Source organism: Coffea eugenioides, chromosome 1, assembly GCF_003713205.1.
Source record: "Coffea eugenioides isolate CCC68of chromosome 1, Ceug_1.0, whole genome shotgun sequence".
NCBI classification, from domain to species: Eukaryota; Viridiplantae; Streptophyta; class Magnoliopsida; order Gentianales; family Rubiaceae; genus Coffea; species Coffea eugenioides.
The window spans coordinates 37,093,209-37,114,495 of NC_040035.1; the positions used below are offsets into that span (position 1 = coordinate 37,093,209).

General features: G+C 38.5%; 1 protein-coding gene across 1 annotated transcript; it reads right to left on the bottom strand.

Annotated features, from left to right (window-relative positions):
• Positions 1 to 12,307: 12,307 nt before the first annotated feature.
• Positions 12,308 to 14,766, bottom strand: LOC113763347. Its single transcript, XM_027307121.1, has 7 exons — positions 14,670 to 14,766; positions 14,463 to 14,549; positions 14,107 to 14,328; positions 13,399 to 13,560; positions 13,250 to 13,303; positions 13,023 to 13,169; positions 12,308 to 12,913 (listed from the first exon to the last, which is right to left on the bottom strand). The coding sequence occupies exons 1-7, from the start codon at positions 14,757 to 14,759 to the stop codon at positions 12,536 to 12,538; spliced, it is 1,140 nt and encodes a 379-aa protein (XP_027162922.1). The 5' UTR covers positions 14,760 to 14,766; the 3' UTR covers positions 12,308 to 12,535.
• Between the last annotated feature and the right edge of the window lie 6,521 nt (positions 14,767 to 21,287).

A 21,287-nucleotide genomic window follows, 5' to 3' on the forward strand; every position in this document is an offset into this window, starting at 1 on the left:
TAGTAAAAGTAAGCCAATGAACCAGGTGGTTTGCCAAAAGAGCAAACTGAGATCGGACTTGGAAGACGATTCTCGATAAACTATTCGAGTCAGGGGAGAAATTTGTTGAGCCGAATTCAAAGAAGAAGAAGATGATGACCCGGAAGTGGGTTTCCTTCGAGAGAGATTTTGTTGCTGATGCTGCTATTGGCTGCCTGAGGGAGCCACGGTTGAAGCTCTATGGAAATCGGAGCTCCAATCACAGGCTCCGATGCTTGGAAGATCCTAATGATGAAGATGAATGTGGGGCTAATTGTAATCGGAATCGTGTGGGGACGGGTACGGATGTCAAAGATGAAGGGCTTCTGGAGCTAGGGGATGAGGAAGTGAGTACCCTCTCCAATGGTGTCATCGATGACACCGTGAAACCGGTCAAAGAGGACAGCCCGCTGCCCTCTGTCGACAATGTAGAGGGAGGAGTTGAGGACGGTGGCGCCGATACCCAAACCAACTACCTCGGAACGAAACTGCTGCCTGGCTGCTACCCATTTTTCCCACCAACTATGTCGGAATCTGACAACAGAGACAGAGAGATGGGGAGGGGGGCTGGAAATGGTGGAGCCGGAAAATGAAAATTTTGAGCAAGTGTTTTGACTAAGTGTTTTGGCCGGCAGAATGAAAATTTTGAGTATTTTAAGCAAATGAATCTTCTGCCAAAATCATACGAAGCCGTTTTGTGTCTTTCTTTTTTTTTTGTTCATCTCACATTTTCTCAAGTGTCATGTTAGGTAGTCTAAAGGAACATTATTATTTTTATATCTGATAAAATAAAAAAAAATTAGAGTATATATTATTGAGTTGGTAATAAGTATCATGATAGGAGTGCTGTAATGACACAAACCAGCAAGTGTCCTTATAGGAATGTGAGGAAAGGCAATTTTTGTTGTAGTACTAAGGCAATTTTTGTGCTGGTTTGAACAAAGCCAGGGCAAAACATGTTGTAGCATCCAGTGGATCCATAATGATCTCTCTGTTACAGCAACCAGATTTTAGTACATATCTATGATACCAATATAGAATCAAACTTTTTTTTTTAGTATAAGTGAAAGGGTTCGAATTCGAGATTTCTCACTTATACTCCCTTCTCCTGAACCACCCGACCCATCCCTCCTTTTTATAGATTCAAACTTATGTAAGCAGAAGTTGTGTGCATTGAAAAAAATTGATTGCCGAAACATACTAAGTGGAAAATACAGTCCAATACTAAGCAGAAGTTGTTTTACTTACAGTCCAATAAGTGAAAAGTCTTGGTTTGTTATCTCCAAATACACTAGGGTCTACCTGTTATTTTAACAATTGAAATAAGCAAACCATATAGTATGACATAAATACCTACATATTTACAACTCAAAAACAAGATGAATACTACGTTAGTGATATTATGGAGAAGCAATACCGTCCAACCAGCTTCAATGGTGTTGATAGTCGAATCATGACCTCCAACAACCCAAATCTGAGATAAGCTAAATTCAATTCTGTTCTGAACGTAGGTTTTTTTTTTTTTTTTTTTTTTTTTTTTTTTTTTTTTTAAAACTGATCTTTATTAACACAGAAAAGAGAAATTACAGAGACCGTGTGACTAACCTACCCTGAAACCGAACATACCCTCACATACGGAGTTGACAACCTATCTAAATGCAAAAGAGACCGAACTTTAACAGGGAGAGCTATTTCACTCCAGAAGCGACCATCCGCCCCTAGATCCGAGGAGGCCAACGCGTCGGCAACCGCATTTGCTTCTCTGAACGTATGAACCAAAGACACCCCCAATTTCGTCACCAAGCACCGAATATGCCTAATCGTGTTACATAACGGCCAACAAGACGTCATGTCAGAGGACACGAGATGCACTAAAGTACTAGAATCCACCTCCGCTAAGATTCCCGTGAGATTGCTATCCTGGCAATACCGAAGGCCCTCCAGCAGAGCAAACGCCTCTGAGGAGAGAACGTCTTTCTCCCCAAACTCCTTATAAAAGGCAAAAACCAAATTACCCTCAGCCGAGCGCACCACTCCTCCACCCCTTGAACGTCCCCTTACCACACTGGCATCCGTGTTGAGTTTCACCGCCTGCCCTGTAGGTTTTACCCAAGAGAAGGCACGCAGCTGTACCAATTTCCTCTGGACCTTACCAAATTTCACCCATTCACAATCCATGTCCCCTTTGAAAAACTCCAACTTGAGCAATCCCCCCCTGCCCAACTGCTCGACAAATGCACACACCTGGTCGATTACCTGATCTGGCGACATACTCTTCCCCTCAAAGCGAGCCTTGTTACGGCCCTTCCAAATAAACCACAAGATTAAGAGAGGGAGAATGACACGAATATGATTCTGGGAGACAAACCTGTGAGACAAGAACCAACATGATAACCTCGATGCCACCCCACTCCCGTGGAGTACCAGCCCAAACCGGCGGGAGAAGTGCCGCCAGATCCTGCTCGCCAAAGGACCCGAGGCAAATAGATGGTCTCCCGATTCTGGAGCTTGGCCACAACAGTAACACTTTGACGCTAACCTCAATCCTCTCCCTTGAAGGAGATCATCCAAGGGGAGCCACCCACGCAACAACCTCCACGCCAAGAAAGATACCTTCAGTGGGACCACCGAGCTCCAGACCAATGAGTGAATAATAGATCGATTGTGCGGTGAACGAAGATCGTCCCAAGCTGAAGACACAGTAAAGCTCCCCGACGGTGACGCCGCCCAAATCATCTGGTCTTGCAGATTAGGAAATATACGCAGCTCCATGACCTTCGACACTAAGTGCCCCGGCAGAAGCCGTCTGAGCCACTGCTCATCCCAACCATCAGAAAGGAAATTCTCCTACCAACCTGTGAGCCTTAGGGCCTGGCACCAGAGTGGCAAGCGGGACATCCGTACACCACCTATCCTGCCAGAAGTCAACTAAGCCCTCCCCCAGACACCACCGGATATTCCCCTCTGCAAGATCCCTCACCTCTACCAACCGTCGCCAAACAGGGGACGGGCGGTCAACTGAAACTAGACGAGGATGCCCCCCTCTGACATACTTGACGTGCATAAACTCTGCCCAAATGGAAGCCCGTTCCCGTAACTTCCACCATAGCTTACAAGAGAAAGCCTTTATGACGTCTTCAAAGGAGCGAAACCCCAGACCCCCTTCCTTTACCGGACGGCAAGCCTTATTCCACGCCGCCCAGTGGATCCGCTTGCTGTCAATAGAGCTATCCCACAAAAATGCATTGCACACTCGGCCTAACTGAAGCAGCACCGCCTTCGGCAGTTGTAGCACCTGGAGTAAGTAGACAGGCAGGGAACAAAGAACACTTCGTAAAAGGACAATTTTTCCCCCCATAGATAGCATCTTTGAGCTCCAATGGAAAAGCTTTTGGCTAACCTTGCCCAGCAACACATCAAACACTGCACATGTAATCCTACCACGAATCAGCGGCACCCCTAGATACCTGAACGGAAAGCCCTGACACTGGTACCCTAAGGTCGTGCTTACTAGGGTCCTCTGGGTGTCCGTAACCCTAGCCGATGCGTAAAAGGCACTCTTATCAATACTCACTTTCTGACCAGAACAATTTTGGTAGAGCTGCAAAAAATCTTTAAGGGACACCAACGCGTCCTGCGAGCACCGAGTAAATATGATCATATCATCCGCGAAGGCTAAATACGGAACTTTCGACCCAGCAGATACGAAGTACCTACTTTCCTTTGAATCAAAAAGCCTTTGCAGCCCTCTCCCAAGAAAATCCGCCACGAATAAGAAAAGTGCGGGAGATAGAGGATCACCCTGTCTCACCCCCTGATAAGACTTCACAAATCCCGTTGGTTCCCCATTAACTAGGATCGAGAACCAAGTGTTAGAAAACGTCCGAAAGAGCAAGTCCACTACTACCTCTTCAAAACCATACTGCCTAAGGAGAAAAAGTAAAAACGACCAGTCAACCCGATCATATGCCTTCTCCATGTCGAGCTTCAATATCAAATTCGGGTCAATCAACCTCCTATCCAAGTCTAAAATCAGCTCCTGCGCCAACAGAACATTATCCACTATCCCACGCCCTGGAACAAACCCTGTTTGCCATGGTGAAATGAGCTTCGGGAGGAGCTTACTGATCCTGACCGCCAATATCTTAGACACAACCTTAGCACTTACATTACAAAGACTAATAGATCGAAAATCCCGCCAGTGGGATGCACCCTCCACCTTTGGGATGAGTACCACCATAGCATGTGACCAGCTCCTGGGTTGCTCCATACCCTGAAAGAAGTCCTGGATAGCCATAAGCAAGTCATCCTTAACAATGTCCCAGCAGCTCTGAAAAAATCCTGCTCCAAACCCATCCGGACCCGGAGCGCTCTGTGTGTCCATTCCAAACACTACCTCATAAATTTCTTCCATCGTAGGAAGTCGTTTCATGCTCTCGTTATCCTCCTGGGTGACTCCAGGAACCTCAAAAGGAAGCTCAGTGAGGGCCTGTACCTGGCGGTTGGATGCGAACAAGTCCGAAAAAAAGGATATCGCTGAATTCTTAATCTCCTGCAGGTCTTCGTGCCATCCCCCGTCCTCTTTCCTAATACGGGAAATGAAGTTCGAATTTCGACGCTGACGGACCCAAGAGTGAAAAAATGTAGTATTAGCATCCCCCGCTTGTAGCCATTTAATACCTGCCTTCTGATGCCAGAACTCACACTCTATAGAGAGTGCCCGATTGTATCTCGATCTGGCCTCATGGAGATGAATCTTTGCCTCCTCACTTCTAAACTGATCGTACTCCGCCTCCTTCTGTTTAACTCCTGCTCCGCCTCTGTCACCTTAGAAGAGACATTGCCAAACACCACACGGTTCCATTGCTTCAACGCATCTCGCACTGCTTTGAGCTTGTTGTAGAATCGAACCATCCCCATGCCAGAGACCTCTGTACTCCACGCGTCCGACACAATCTCCCGGAACTGGGGGTGTCCACGCCAAACATTTAGAAACCGAAAGCAAGACGAAGCCGTCCTATAGCCTGCACACCGAATCAACAACGGGCTGTGATCCGATCTCCCTCTGGCCATATGGGAAACTCTAGAAAGCGGGTAGGAGTCGGACCAACGCCTATTCCCCAATGCCCGATCCAAGCGCTGCCAGACTGACCCATTAGTCCATGTGAATCGAGATCCATCAAAATCAATTGTAGATAGCCCACATTTGAACATGGAAGCATTAAATTCCTCTATATTCCGTACATTAGCCGGAGCACCCCCTTCACGCTCCGCTGCTGAAGCAACGACATTAAAATCGCCTGCTGCTACCCATGGTTGATTGTGGGAGATCGAGGCAGCCACACTTTCCATTGCCTCCCAGAGAGGCCGGCGCCCAACCCTCGTACACTTGGCATAAATCGCAGACACCCAAAAGGATGCCCAGAGCCAAAAGAAACGTGAGCATGAAGCATTTGCTCAGCGTACTCGACACAACTAAGTCGTAAGAGGCCCGACCAAAAAACCCATATTTTACCACCAATATAAAGAGCTGAAAAATCAAAGTTTAAATACCTCCGAACCACCTCCAACTGGCATTCCGCAGACATTGGCTCTAATAGGATTAGTAACTTAACCTTGTTGTCGAAGCACAATTTCTTCAGATAGCGCAAAGAGTCCCTTCGCGAGGCCCCTCTGATATTCCACACTAGCATATTAATCGGATCTAACATGAGACCGCAATGAATAAGAAGCTTGCGCCAAGGGTACATTCATGCTATTACCCCCCCTTTCTTGGTCTTCCTCGTTGCCGTTTCAGAACAGTGGCGGTATCATCCTCCTCCAAGTCATTGCCTAAATCCCCTTCAAGAAGAGTTGAAGAGTCTAAAGCAGTTCCAACACCCTGGCCCCGTTTCGCCTTATCATTGAAAGCCCGTTGAAACGCCTTCAAATCTTCTATCGACACTGAGACATCTCTCACACTATCCACTGATCGCCCTCGCGGATGGCAGTCCCGTTTCCCACCTTCCGACGCTGACCGTACAGGGTTCCTGTCTCTCTGCTCCTCATCTGCAGATTCACCTTCCAACTCTCCCAGAGCAGCGAAAGTATTTGTCACACGTATGCTCCCCTCCTCTTCGATGCCCAAGCGAGACCCTCCTTGCAGCTCTATCCATAAGTGACCAGCACGCCCGTGGCTGCACTCGTCCCTCCCCATACCGGCGGACTGAAGAACTAGCGCATCCTCCATCCCCTTAGCCCCAATACTTCCCAGACTGAAGGACTGTACCATCTCATTGCCGTCTGCAACAGGCTCCAGAGACGATGCGCCCGCTGTCGCAAATGCTCCTTCCGACTGAAGCAGCACACAAATTCCAGAGTCGATTCTACCATCATGCAGTCCCTGTTCACCGTCCGCAGCCACCTGGTTACTCTCCAGCAACACCTGGTCCTGCTGCTGTTGTTTTGTTTGCAAGGTTAGTGCTGGCGATGCCAACCCACCCCATTCCACGACCCCTCCATCTTCCGTTTTATCCCCTGCCTCCGTGGCCGACAGCGCCGCATCTCCTTCCCCCTCCCCCAGCAATGGTTTGTCCTGCACCACCGTAGATTGCTGCAAGGCTGGCACAGGAGAGCCTGTCCCCTCCCCGTTATCCTTCGCCCCTCCCACCTTCGTGACCACCAGCGTTGCCTCTCCTTTCTCCTCCCGCAGCACTGGCGATTCCTCAGTGCCAACCGCATCTGGTTGCTGAAGGAGACGCTGTGGACCTGCTGTCGCCGCCATCCTTCCCGTCTCTAATATCACCCGTGGAACATATCTCCGCCGCTGCTGCTGGCCAGTAGCCGCTGGCCGCAGAGATGGGTCCTTCCGAAAGCACGATCCAACCCCATGGCCAAACATACTACAAAAGGAGCAGTACTCAGGCAATCCCTCCACCTCCACCGGCTGCCAAAACCCATAGTTTTCGTCACCTATCCAGACCCGCTGCACTGGCGGCGCCGATATGCAGAGTTCCACCAATACCCGCGCTACAGAGGGGCGCCTGAGATCACTGGTAGCAGCATCTACTCGCAACGGCCTCCCCAATGTTGCCGCAAGCCGCAGCAGTTGTTGTTTTTGAAAAAAGGGTAGGGGCAACTCAGGAAAGGCTACCCACACCGGAGCAATTGCAAGTTCCTGATTTGCTTTGAACTCCAAAGACCATTTGGAAATTGACATCGGAGAGCTGCGTACGTACCACACCCTTCTTGCGAAGAGCCTGGTGTAATCTTCCTCCAACGCCGGCCGAAGCAGCACATGCTTTTGATCCAGCAGTCCCACCGCACATTCCCCTTTCAGGCCTAGTGATGTGATGAACTTTCTGATGAAATCCATTGGAGGCCTGGTGAACGCAAACCTCCCTACAAGAGCATTCTGGAAAGGTTCGGCAAGCTTGGCGATGTCCTGTTTTGTGAGTCGGAGAGCAGGTTCTCCCCTGAAGGTGGATACCTCCCCCAACGCCTCTGAGGCTGCAACAACAGCCCCACTCGAGACAACCGCCGCAAACGACCTGCCCTGCGGCGGCCCTCCCCCTGGAGGCGATTCCGACGGCCCGATGGCCGCCATGCACAAGTTAAGTTAAACCCTAGCTGCCTGTTGAGATCCGAAGTTTTCGCCACTGAAGAGTTATTACTTTCACACAAACATATCCATGATACTTGTCACCTTGAACATATGCAATTGCATGCTACACAATTGCAAAAGAAAACAAATATACAACAAGATGAGACCACAAGTAAAAAAAGAAAAAAAATGAGAAATTCAGATTAAAAGAAGAAATAAATCAATTCAAAGAGGGGCAAATTACAATAAAAAAAAAAGGAAAAGAAATCCCCCCAAGATATGATTCTCACTTTATTCTCTAACATAATTGTTTGTTTCTCACTTTGTGAGACCCAAGACCATTAGTCAATTCTAACTTTACATAATGGCAACCTTTGAATAATATTTTTACTTAGGATAATTTAGTTGATCCACTTAAGGTGTGGTGTGTTTTGTATTTACCCCTTAAAGTCATCTTTTTTTTTTTCTATTTTTAACTCCAAGAATGTTATTGAACTCTAATATTTTATAACGTTCATGACAAATAATGTCCGAAGAATTTTCTATTACATTATACTATGAATAGAATAATATACTGATGGATTTGGATTTAGTTAAATTTTGTCCCAAGATTACACTTTTCCGAGATGAAGGCAACGTGTTGCTTATTTCATGTGAAAATGGGAAAAAAATCTAGAAAACCATAATCTAAAAAATTAAAATGTGAAAATATTATAAAAAAATTTATAAAAGCCTAGAAACGGTCAGCCTCACTTTCCAAGAATTTGGAACTAAAAAATGTGCATATGGGTGCTTGTATTTCTTTTAGTAGTTAGAGCACCCACTTTATATATATGTTTGTATGTACGTACGTATGTGTATGTGTGTGTGTATATATGGTTTTTGTATACTTAGAAAAAAAAAGGGAGAAATAAGTTTGTTTTTAATATACTGTGCCTATAGGTACTTTTGTCAAATTTAGCGGTTGATGTGACAAGGGCATTTTGGTCATATTGATGAGTTTATTAACAAAGGAAGCAAAGTGAGAAAGACAATATAAGGGCTGACTGATTCCACTTTGCATTTCCAAATTTATATCGCTTTTTTACTTTGTATTTTAAACTTTAATTTTAGATATTTTATACCATAAATTCTTAATTTTAAACACTTTGCATCTTAAACTTTTAAGTTTGTCTCATTTAAATTCAATCAATGATTATATTTACAAAATTTAAGAGGGGAGCGTTTTGTGATTAATTCTTCAAAATGCTTGAATTAGCATCATCTAATGAGAATTCACTCCTCCAAAGTTGCCAAAACTTTTTCAAATTTTAATACACTCAAAAAGTAAGAGTACTAAATATATGTAGATAGATATCTACGTATGTGCAACAAGAAAATAGTAACATAAACATAATATACTTTTGTCATTGTTTCAAGTGACTGCACCATATGTATCGAAACTTCACAATTTTATAAAAGCAAAAAAAATTCATGACATTATCTACAGAAGAATATTCCTATTGTTTGTGGTACCTCATGAGTGTACGGGTCAAGAGACTTCATATCATCATCTGAAGAAGACTGGGAAACAGTTTTGTTCTGCTTCATCACATATTTCTTGGTTTTTCTTGCATTTTGGTTTCTCAAAATAGGAATAGTATTATCCGGGCATTTCCCACTCAACTGCCATGACTGAGTAATTGAATTTGTATTCTCTTGGCCATGAGCTTTGAGTAGCTCTGAGCTTGGATGAAAACTAGGCCTCATCTGCAACATCCAAACATATATACATGTATGTAAATATACAGTTTTATATTCGTCCAATAACAAAATCATGTGTACATATTTGATTTTCTATGTGACAGGGGGATAAAAAGACTCACCAGAATGGTATGATTTTTCAGCAAAGGATGGTCAAATGCTGGTTGATCATAAATATGAATACAGTCAATGATATCACCATCTGGGCTCTGCCATTTCAAGGAACTAGATTTATGTGAACCCCCAAATATGAAAATCGTAACTTTTAAATTTATCGTGCCAGGAAAAAAAAAACAAGATTTGAAGATGCACTAAAAAAAAAAAAAAGCACATGGATCCATACAAGGAGGGACTACCTTGATGGACTTGATGGGGGTCTTGTTTGAAGCATCACATAAACTCATCACGAATAACAAAATGAAGCAATAGAATTCCTTCATTTTCTTCTCACTGCTAAACAGCCTATCCACGATTTTTTTTTTTTTTGGAGCTGCATAGTTGATTCAATTGGTTGGTAAAATATGTAACTATCCACCCCAAATACGGAAACCATTGTTGTCTTGTTCAATGTATTAAACATGAAAATAGAAGAACAAAGTACGAGGAACGCATACAAAAAACAGAAATAGAATCAAGAAAAAGAAAAAAGTCCACAATCGGATGACAACCCGTTGCAAGAACATTAAACTGTGAACAAAACGAATATTTAAAAAGTTGAAACCATTACTCTTTCCACCATTAGTGCGGATCATATGAATAAAATGATGGTTTCTATCGGAAAAAAAAAAAAGAAAAAGTTGAAATCGTAACTCTTTTTGGAACGATTGTCAATTCTAATTAAAGTAAGTTAAGTGATAAATATATCCAATGAACGTGAATAAATCCCTAGAATCTCATTACTAGTTCAACATTAGTACAGGTTGATGGATATAGTTCTAGGCATATATAATCAGATACAGACAGACACATATATGATAACAATTATAAAAACAATAATAAATAAACTCCACTCTTAAACATCAGTACAGGTGCAATAGGAATTCTAGCAAATGCAAATGGTCGTGTAAGCACAATTTTCTCTGTCAAAAGACATGAGATAATCAATCTGCCATTTTACCTTTTTTTTTTAATATAAAAAGGAAATCTACTTAATTTATCAATGAGGGGCATATCTGGTGCTGAAAATAACTAAGGCCGAAACCATAGAAAAAGAAAATCCTAAAGTTAAGTCTCCTAGTCTGAAGTTTGTAGCCCAATGAACATTATTAATCTCACTTTGTGACTGTCATTCCATATTGTAATCACCACACGCCCTGTTTTGGTCCTAACAAAAATCCATCCACTGTATAACTATCTCAAATCACAGTTAAAAATGTTGGTTCAGTGTAATTAAGTTATGCAACCATTTTACAAGGTAAAAAATGATCGAAAATCTAAGTTGAAACCAAAATTTATCGATTTGATTTTGTAAGAAATGTAAATTTACTATTTTAACAGTAAAGGATGATAATATTCATTTGATTAAATGTGAGAGACATTTGAACGATTCTTTTAAAGATTAATTTCTACATATAACATGAAATATATTTTAAATTGATAACTTAATCTGTTGGACTCTTTCTCAATTGTAGTAATTTCATCAAAGTATGTATAATTTGCTAATTATTATTTTCCGCACTATGGTGAGACATTTTTTTATTCTACTTTCATATCTCAAGTTTTACTTCCTTTTTAATTACGTATCTTTGACTTGATATAATGTAAAAGAAGATATTTAGTTTCTAGTTAGGTATACATTTCAATTGCATAGATGTACCATGTTGTCTTTGAACTATGCTCTTTGCACCTTCAGAGACAATGAATAATACTTCAATGGAACTTTTTGCCAGATATCATCCTTGTTCATTTGTTTATTCATTTTCATCTGTGCAGCTGAAAGTTACTTAACCAATTTGAGTTACAATGCATGGAACTTAAACAATTAATCAAAAGATGCAACTCTTTTAATTTATGCATCAAAGCAAGAATTCGAAACATAGTGCTAATAACCGAAATACTAAAATGTATCATAAAATTTTTCCAAATAAACAAAGAAAATAATGGGGTAAGACGAATGGATTTTACAATTGTTAATACAAAACTATTTTGCTGTTTTAACCTTTTAGTAAGACATACGAGATCCAGTATGCTACATAGCCACAAACACATCTCCAGATAATGGATTCGTTCCTCAAGAAAATTCAGACAGCTGAAAACATCATATCCAGCAAAAATGGAAATAGAGTTTAAAGCAGGATATTGGCATTTAATTTGGCAATAGAACATGGAATGAATAAGATAACATTTGAATCTCATACATGAATGCAGCATGTTAGGTTGCAAAGTGATTGCAAAAAAAAAAAAAAAAATCTTCATTCCCCTGTAAAGATGTGGAAACAAAAAAAGAATTTGGTTATAACGAATCGTATTTCTCTTTAAGGAAGAAATTTTCAATTTGATAGCAATGGATCCTCCATGTATATGTTACTGGACCGTATTTGCTCCAACAATCTCTCGATAAATATAAAAAGTTTATTTGCAAGTAGAAAAGTTGAATTATCCTATGACGGGAAGTGGAGAAAAAAAAAACCGGTTAATCCAACAAAAACTGAACAACTTAGAAATTTATTTTATCACATTCGATTTTTCAGTCCAGAAGAAAGAACATCTGCATGGGGTTATTAGTTTTTGAAGGACATCACCTCCTCACTAAGACTTGATGACAGGATTTGATGGTTCAGTTTGAATAAAATTCCTTGAACCATATTGGATACCGAGCAATTGAGTACCAAAAATTAATAAAGGAAACAATCCAGTTCTCCATTGGTAACTCTCATTTCCCCAGTCTCTATCATTTTATCATGGACGTTATTCGGTTTCATTTTACGTCTTAGGCGTATATGACATGGAAAGAGAAGGAGGAGGTTGAGAATAAGAAGGTTATTTATTCAGGCATACAGGTAAATATTATGATGATAATAGAGTAGTACAGTTTGATTTTTCTTGCTTCTGAATATGTGTATTGCTTTGGCATTGTTTGCCTTCTACAATTTGATTTAATGCCTAAAGAAATGTAATCAATTTCTGTATTCAGATGATCAAATGCATATCAAGATTCTGCCTCTCGCATATCAAGATTTCTGCATCTTTTGGTCATGGACAATTAGGATTTCTTCCTGGTCCACCAAAGTAAAAGTAATCTCCGGCATCATCACTCTTTCCAGATACTATGTTGTAGCAATTCGGCTTCTCAGATACGGTAGTGATATCACCAGGAGGGACTAAGGTGTTGGATTGATCAACTACTTGAAGATTCTTGAAGTAACTTGCCCCTCCAGCTTGTTCTTCAGCAAAATGGCCACTGCCCATTTGAGTTGTGGTGTGTTGCCCATCTTGAGCATTATTTATTATCTCTCCACCCCATTCAATTAGTGAAGCACTGTCTGCTAGGTCTGTAAATAAGGAAGCAGGCCAATAACCAATTACATCGTCATTCCCGTGTTGTAGCCACCACACATTTTGCTTTGGGTCCTAAACAAAATTATACCACTATATTATGAGTTTTTCAAATCCCAGAAAAAAATTAGGGTTATGTAGTACATAAGATGCTGGGATCTTAATCAATTTTGGCTGTCATTACCTTAAAGATTTGTAGGATGATTTCATGTTGAGCACCATGATAGGTAGAAACTGGTGAAAGCGCAACATCTAATGCAATTGAATTACTGGTATGAACAAAGCCAGGGCAGTCCAAGTTGTAGCACCCAGTGGATTGATAACCATCACTCTGTTAGTATTACCAAATTTTGATACATACATATGATAAAAATTTAGATTCAGGTAAACATATTATATTTTGTGACTTACAGTCCAGTAAGTGAAAAGTCTTGTGTTGCTATCTCCAAAGTGACTTGGAAATACCTATTGTATATATTAACAAACGAAATAAGTAGACTATTTATTGTTGATGAACAAATTGAATTGCTTATTGACTATTTATTATAGGGAAGAAGTACCATCCAACCAGCTTCAACGGTGTTCAGATCTGAATTAGCACCTGCAAGAACCCATATTTGAGCCAAGCTAAATTCACCACTGCCCTGAACTTGGGGTTGCCAAAGGTTTATTGTTGCCTTTGCTCCCAAATACTTGTTACTTTGGACATATGCATATGCATGCTAAAGAATTGAAGAAAAAAGGAAATGAGAAATCGATAAAATTAATAAGCTAAAAATGAGAGAGATTTAAACAAACTCAAAAATTTCCTTCCTGTTAAAGGAATTTTGATATATAATACTCCAAAGGAAAATTAGCAGACACCAAGTATTAAACCTATGTAAACATGCAGGCGTGTGTTGCTACAAAATTCTAGCAAAAATATAGTATGAGTAGATGTTTCGAGTGACTCTGTCACAGCCGTCGCACGTAGTAGCTCTCTTGCCTTCGCTAAAAAACGGCCTACCAACGATTCTCGTTGGTTCTAACCGCCAGTGCATGATACTCCGCTGACAACGTTAAGAAATGTACGACGATCGTTCTCATGGCTAACTAGTGAGTCGTGAAATGCACGACGGTGGTTCTACCCTTTGATGGCATGGTGTACGACTACGTGACACGGAATAGGTCATCCTTCCGATAACGGTGCATATCAACACTTAAAAAAAAAATTCTACAAGAGTCGTATTGTTTATGGTACACAACAAATTTCCAATTGTTTATGGTACCTCGTGATTGGAAAAGTCAGCGAGCTGGGGAAAGTTTCTGTGCTTCTTCTTTGCATATCTTGCTTTCTGGTTTCTTCTAATAGGAATAGTTCCTTCAGGGCATCTCCCACCCAACTGCCATAACTGAGCAATTGGTTTTTTATCCTCTTGGCCATGAGCATTGGATTTGAATAGTTCACCCCCACCAATTGGTCCTTTCCGAGGCTGCAAACTCGGCCTCATCTGCAAACGTGCAAAAATATATAAAATTTTTACTTTTAATTACTTGCACAATTATGTGTACAAATTTCAATATACACATGCACTTGTAGAGATTTTTCCCTTTTCTTGCTTTTTGGTGGGATAGAAAGTCTCACCAAAATGGTATGATTTTTGAGCAAAGGATGATCAAATGCTGGTTGATGATAAATGTTGATACAATCAATAATATCACCATCAGGGCTCTGCCATTTAAAACAATCATGCATCAGTTATTCAAGTACTCGAGTCCTAAAAATGTGGACAGCGTACTCAACTTTTCAATTAGTTATGTAAGAAAGTAGAGCAAAGCTAGCAGGAATGACCTTGATGGACTTGACAGGGATCTTGTTTGAACTGCTCAACGTTTTCCTGACCTGAATCTTCTTGTTGGATGCATCACATAAATTCATCATGGATAATAAAATGAAGAAATAAAATAGCTTCATTTTCTTCACACTTCTAAAACTGCCAATGCAAAATTGATTCACAGGTTGGTGGTATGTGTTTGATTTCATTACTGGGTGAATTTATAAGCTTTTAAAGTATCGTTCGTGGAATTCTACTGGTTTATTAAACGAAACCTCCCAAGTCAATTGACTCATAATTCTTCGGACCTCTTCAATCCTGGACCCCAAAACTACTAGACGAAAGTACGACTTTAATATGGATTGTGAATGGCCATATATTCATATAATCTTTCTTTTCCTTGTTACCATTATTAGGCGACAAACTTTCTTGTTTTTTCATGAACAAATATCGAAAGAGAATGCACTATCACTTGGTTTTCATATTACCACCAATTGCGGCTAACAAGAAGAATATATTCAAGAACAATAACTACGGAAAAAGTAACCAAAAATTAATCAAGAACAAGCACTCAGAACTCAAGTCAAGATGGAACTTCCAGAAGAGAGGGAAAAAAAGAGTTGAAATTAGACGTGTAGAGTCCAGTTTCTCTCATTGGATCCCACATCTTAAAAAAGTGTGATTTGTTGAATTTTACTTAGTAACAAAATTTCACTGACGACTTCAATTCGTGGACTCCAAAATTGATAGTTTTTTTTTTTTTTTAAAAAAAAGAAAGACTTGACCAATTAAGAGTTGATCATGACATATCAAAACCAGTTAATTTAACATTTATTTTGTGATATCTGTAGAAGATATTAAAATTTTGGTCAACATACACACTTTTATAAAAAAATGTATATGACAATTACTTCCAATTTTTTCCTCCTTTGCCTTTCCTTATTGCATAAATTATTATTATTATTTTTTTGTTTCAATAAGGGTACACATGATTACAATCGAAATCCACTGGGATAATACAAACGATCTACACTTGGAACATCATCACAAATAATTCAACAATAACTCACAAAAGGATGGGAATAACAACCCATATATAGTGAGGAAAATATTCACTTATTTGTTAGAATTGAAATTTGAACTCTGACCTTGGCAACGGGTAACTTATTCTTCATTTATAAGGATTACCCGCAAAATACGGAATCAATCAACTTTAGTGCTCTAGTCATTAGTTGACTCATGACTGCATTGCTTTGTGGAATGCTACAGGTCTATTATTATTGGAAAGTGAAAACCTCCCAAGCCAATATACTTGAGATTCCTTCCACACAGACCACTTCAATACGAGTAACGACTTGAGTAATTAAGATCTGATCTTGATGTATCAAAATGCTAAGTTAACATATTCATATGTGATATCTGTAGATGATAATGAAAGATTGTTTAATAACCACACTTCTATCAAACATCTGTATGACAGTTGATTCGAAATTTTCCATCTTTTGTCGTTGGTTACAAAGAATCATTTACCTTTTTTTTTTTTTTTTCCCATTAGAGTCCATCTGTACATGATTACAATCAAATGCCACGGTAGTGGAATGAATGTAAAAGAAGTATAATGGGACAGCAATACAGATGACACCAACTGATCGTCCATCAATAAGAGAAGTCTTAGCAATGCTAGATGGTGATCTTGATGTAGGTTTTTAATTGCCTCCCAAACCAGTATTTTATCCTCAAGATTTACCTCTATAGGTGCAAAGAAGCGGTTGTTGTTCTTCTGATGATTCAATTGAACCTTTTTGTGAAGGGATAATTTCAAAAACCTCCCTTGAGGTTTTGACAATTGCACTGAATCCCTTGAGATTTGAAAAATTACACATACCTCCCTTGATTTGATAGTTTTAGTAACAAAATCTTAAAATAATATTTGACTTGGTCAAAATTTTAAATGAATACTCAAAAATGCCCTTGTATAATGAGTTTTAAATTACTTCCCCATACAATTGTAAGATTATCTAGTATAATTAAAAGGAAAAGGTGCCAAATTTTTTATATCCATACGTACTATTTGATAAATAATTATAATAGTAATTTTATCACTATGATCGGATACTTTTGATGGTATTTTATTATTGATTTAGATTTATAAGATATAAAAGAAAATGTGGAAATAATTCATTTAGCGTTTATGAAATTTTTGAATAGTGGAATTATCATAATTTAGTAGTGAATTTGGGCCATTTCTTTTTGAATTATTGTTAATTTTAATACCAAAAAATAGAAAACAATGATCAACAAAAACGTTGGATTGCATATAAAGTTAACTTATAAAAAAAATCAATAGTTCGACATTTAATTACAATAGAAACTAGAGCTAATAGTAGTAGTTCTATAGTTTTATTGGCAAAAAATAAAAAAAAAAAGGAATAAGAAGGAAAAAGAATGAAAGAAATAATTTTAAAAATCATTTTAAGTATAAACATACAAAACAAGGGAATTTCATTAAAATATTTAAGGGCAGTATTGTCAATTCAAATGATAAGGGAGGTATGTGTAATTTTAAAACTTTGAGGGAGCTGAATGAAATTGTTGAAAACCTCAATGGAGGTTTTCTGAAATTATCCCTTTTGTGAATCTATAGCTGATCTAGAAATGGAGCAGGTTGGTGGATCAATCTCAATTAAAGTTGTAATAACGAATTGGAACTTTTAAGTAGGCCACACTTTCTGCATTTGATATATGTACCACCTGTGTATTTTGTTTGCCAATCTCTGATTTTCATTTGACATTGTAAATAGGAAGTATTCAAGCCAGCATAACGATAATTATGCACCTTGAGAGGCAAGGTATTAATGAATTATGTTTATTATTTTTTTTATTAAAAATTATTATCAAGTTACTCATATCACATATTCTATTAAATTTCCACTGACATGCGCGGGGTATACATATATCAATTAACTCATCCACATTCAAGTTTAAATTTATAATTCCTAAATACCCTACACGCGATTTATCGCAAGTATACGAATCGTGAGCGAGTATAGGGTATTAAGGGTCGATCCCACAGAGAAGATTGCAATTACCGGTGTTTTTCGAACTCCTTTATTATCTAGACTACCATAAACATAAAAGAAATCAAAATTAGCACTAGAAAGCTCCTAGAGATATGGAATTCCTTACTACTCTTACAAATGAGATTACTGGTTAAGTGAATGCTATTATCTTGGCTAGTTATGGCGTAATTTCCTAATGTATGTGAAACCTACTCTCGTAGTGAATCAACTATACTTGTAGCTAAACCATACCTACTCTCGTGGTTATGAAATTAACTACAAGTTCATTTCTTCTATGAAATTACATGAACAAGTCACTAAAGCCACATAGGTGCACCTCTACTCTCGTGAGTGTACTTCCTAGGTTTATAACTTCCTTGAACTAGTGTTAAATTCCAATTCTCATTGCAATCTTAACACCTTTAGATAATCACAATTAATGGCCGGTTAATCATGATTAGAAAAGCAAAAGTGATAAATAACTTGCTCAAAATAATACCATCAAATAACCAAGTAAACATAAAAAACAAGATATAGCACGTTCAACCATAACTCTAGGCATAAACTTTAACTAAACATGTTAAAAACACAAATCCAAACTTATATTATAGCTAAACATGAAATCTAATACAAGAGAGAAAGTAGTAGAAGAGATATCACCCTTGTCACATGAGATCAACCTCTCCATCTTTGCTCCTCAATCTTCATCCAAATCTAGTTACAAACACAAGATGGATAAACTACACTACCTATACTATACTAATGAACTAAGAAAAACTAGTGAAGACTACATTTTTTGTGAGTTTCTCTAGCCTTCCAAAGTTGTGTAAATGTTCCTCCAAGGCTGCTATTTATAGAGGAATTCAAGCTCATGGTGAGTTGTTAAAGTTGATGTAATTGCTTCTTGGACTCACCAAAAGATGCTTCTTGAATTCTCTATACTTGCTTGCTCAATTCCAGCCGGATTTCTTGCAGATAAATTGGTCAAAAAGCTTGTGTGAATAGAGCACAAGTTGCAGAGCCGAAATTGGGGATCCGAGGGCAAGGTCCGAGCTCGGATTGATCAAAATACCCCTCGGATCGCATTTTTCTTCATTTTTTCCTTCACTATTCATTGGGATCCGAGGCCTACTATAGTGGATCCGAGCTCGGATCCTCTGGTCTCGGATCCACTTGTCCAGAAGATCAGACGAGGGATCGGATCCTATTGGATCCGGGTTCGGATCGATTGCTCTGTTTTGTATCCATTTCAACTGATATTTTCTCAATGTTAGAGGCTGAACTAGCTCTTGTATAAAACATGAAAGTTGTAGCTATTTGAGTTAGCTTTCCAATGCATCAAGAATCACCTAATTTAGAGCTCCGTGGACTGAGAAATGACCAAATTACCCTTGACTGGTCAAAAACTTGTTTCAGCTTCGACCATAGAAAATGTACTTCAGTATTTCGACTTTTTGACTATGAAAACCACCGAACTGGACTTCAATGTCTTCATACCAAATGTAGATCTATCTCTTGGCTTCAAAATGGTATAAGAAGCACCTCAATCCAATCATTTTCACTCAAGATATTGCCAAAATACCACAAGGTGTCAAAGCTGTGAAACTCCTTTTCTTTAGAACTTGATTGCATTTCATCTCTTGCACTTCATATTCTCTTTTTATCACTTCAAAACATCATCAATCATCCAATTCTTTTCTCAATTTACTCCCTTTGATGATTGAATTCTTAAACCTACAAAAACATGAAGTTTTTGCCATAAAAGTTCATAGAAATACAATTTTCACACTTTAAACCATAAAATGCATATTTTCACTAGAATCTTAGTTTATTAGCTATAAAACTAATTAAAACACACCAAAACTAACTAACAAAACACACTAAAAGCACGTAAACTATGCACTTATCATCCACCAATAATCAAAGTAAAGGCAAAAATTTTGTACAGCCAACACCTGGAATCTACAATTTTGTCAATCAATAGGGGCATATTGATAAATTAGTATTAACAATCAAGAATTTTTTTTGAAATTCTATATCTAGACTTGGATTTTTCACAAGCCCCCACGAACCAATTTATTAAGAAGCAGATCACCACCAATGTTGTGGCTCTCAAAACATACATCTATTAATTTAATTTATGTCAATCTTTTTCCCTTTTTTTTTCCCATTTTGGGCTAAAATGCCCATTCATAAGTCTTTACTGGACTGCCTTAAAAGAAAAAAAGAAAAACAAAAGAAGTTCAAATTAGATTTGTACTGTGAAAGGAGTTCAGCATTTAGTTTTTAATGCATTGGAACCCAATTAATCCTCAAAAAAGGTTTTTTTTTTAAAATAAAGATAATTTGTTATAACTACTTTTACTTCATCATGCATCACAATAATGACGTGACTCTGAATTTACAATATAACATGCGTATCAGTAGACCCAATAACAGACTACACCTGTATATTTTCCGTTTTTTTTTTAATTTTCTCTTTTTGGGGTTAAAATCTTGATTCATAAATCTATGTTGGACTGCTTAAAAAAGAACATCAAAAGTCTAGACTGGACTCCCTTAAGGAAGAGAAAAGCAAAAAAATAAATAAATAAATAAAGTATAGTTTTGGAACTTTGATATGGATCATGAAAGGCCACATCCAAGTCAGTAGAACAATATTTTTTTTTTTTTTTTGACAAGGAAACCCGTAGCTGCTATTTGAGAGTGCGTACTGGATAAATCCCGTCTCGTGCAATAGACTGTCAACCACACGGAGGGGAAAGATGCACTAGGCAAACCCTGTATAATGGGCATGTGTTTTCTTGAATTTAATTTGCTACATATTTCTCGTATTTTCATGCACAAATATTGAAAGAAAATGTATTCTCTTCATGTTCATGTTACCATCTAACCAATGTAGGCTAACAAGAAAAATATCTTTTTTTCTTACAAAACAAACAGCAAGAGAAGAGTAGGCGGGAAAATAGAAAAAATGCAAAAAGTTAGAACCAAGTCAAGATGCAACTCCCCCAGAACAAAAAAAAAAAAAAAAGGTATGGTTCAAATTGGTCTTGTATTGTGAGAGTAGTTTAGTATTTAGCTTCTAACGCATTCGGTTAGCAGCAGTGTTTTAAAAGGTAAAGGTGTTGAGTAAAACACTTTGTTTTCACACAGATGGGGCAAAAGCCTCACAAATTTTAAATTTTAATGTATAAAAATTATAAAAATTACAAATAAATAATTAAAATACAAATAAATACAATAAAATCGTAGATAAACTATATAGTGGTAATAATAGTTATGAAAAACATGGTAAAAGTTCATGATAAAGGACTATGACATTAAAAGGAAGTTTAGATATTAATATTACTGCACGTAGTAGTGCTATATAAAGATGGTAAAATAAAAAATAAAATATGTTTTTTTGGGTTCATCACAATTTAGATAACATGTGAGCCAAAACACAAGGAGCAAAATAATAATGACTAAAAATCTAATCAGTCAAAGTGCAAATCACAAGACTTGTCATCTTCCCGAATCCGTTATCTACATCGCTGCAACTTCAGAACTTGCACAATGAACGATATGAATGAA

Excerpts from the sequence above, each read along its gene's own strand:
- LOC113763347 (XM_027307121.1), bottom strand. The coding sequence starts at position 14,759 with ATGATGAATTTATGTGATGCATCCAACAAGAAGATTCAGGTCAGGAAA. Across the intron at positions 14,550-14,669 it reads TCCCTGTCAAGTCCATCAAG|AGCCCTGATGGTGATATTAT; the intron begins GTCATTCCTGCT and ends TTTAAATGGCAG. Across the intron at positions 14,329-14,462 it reads TCAAAAATCATACCATTTTG|ATGAGGCCGAGTTTGCAGCC; the intron begins GTGAGACTTTCT and ends GCACGTTTGCAG.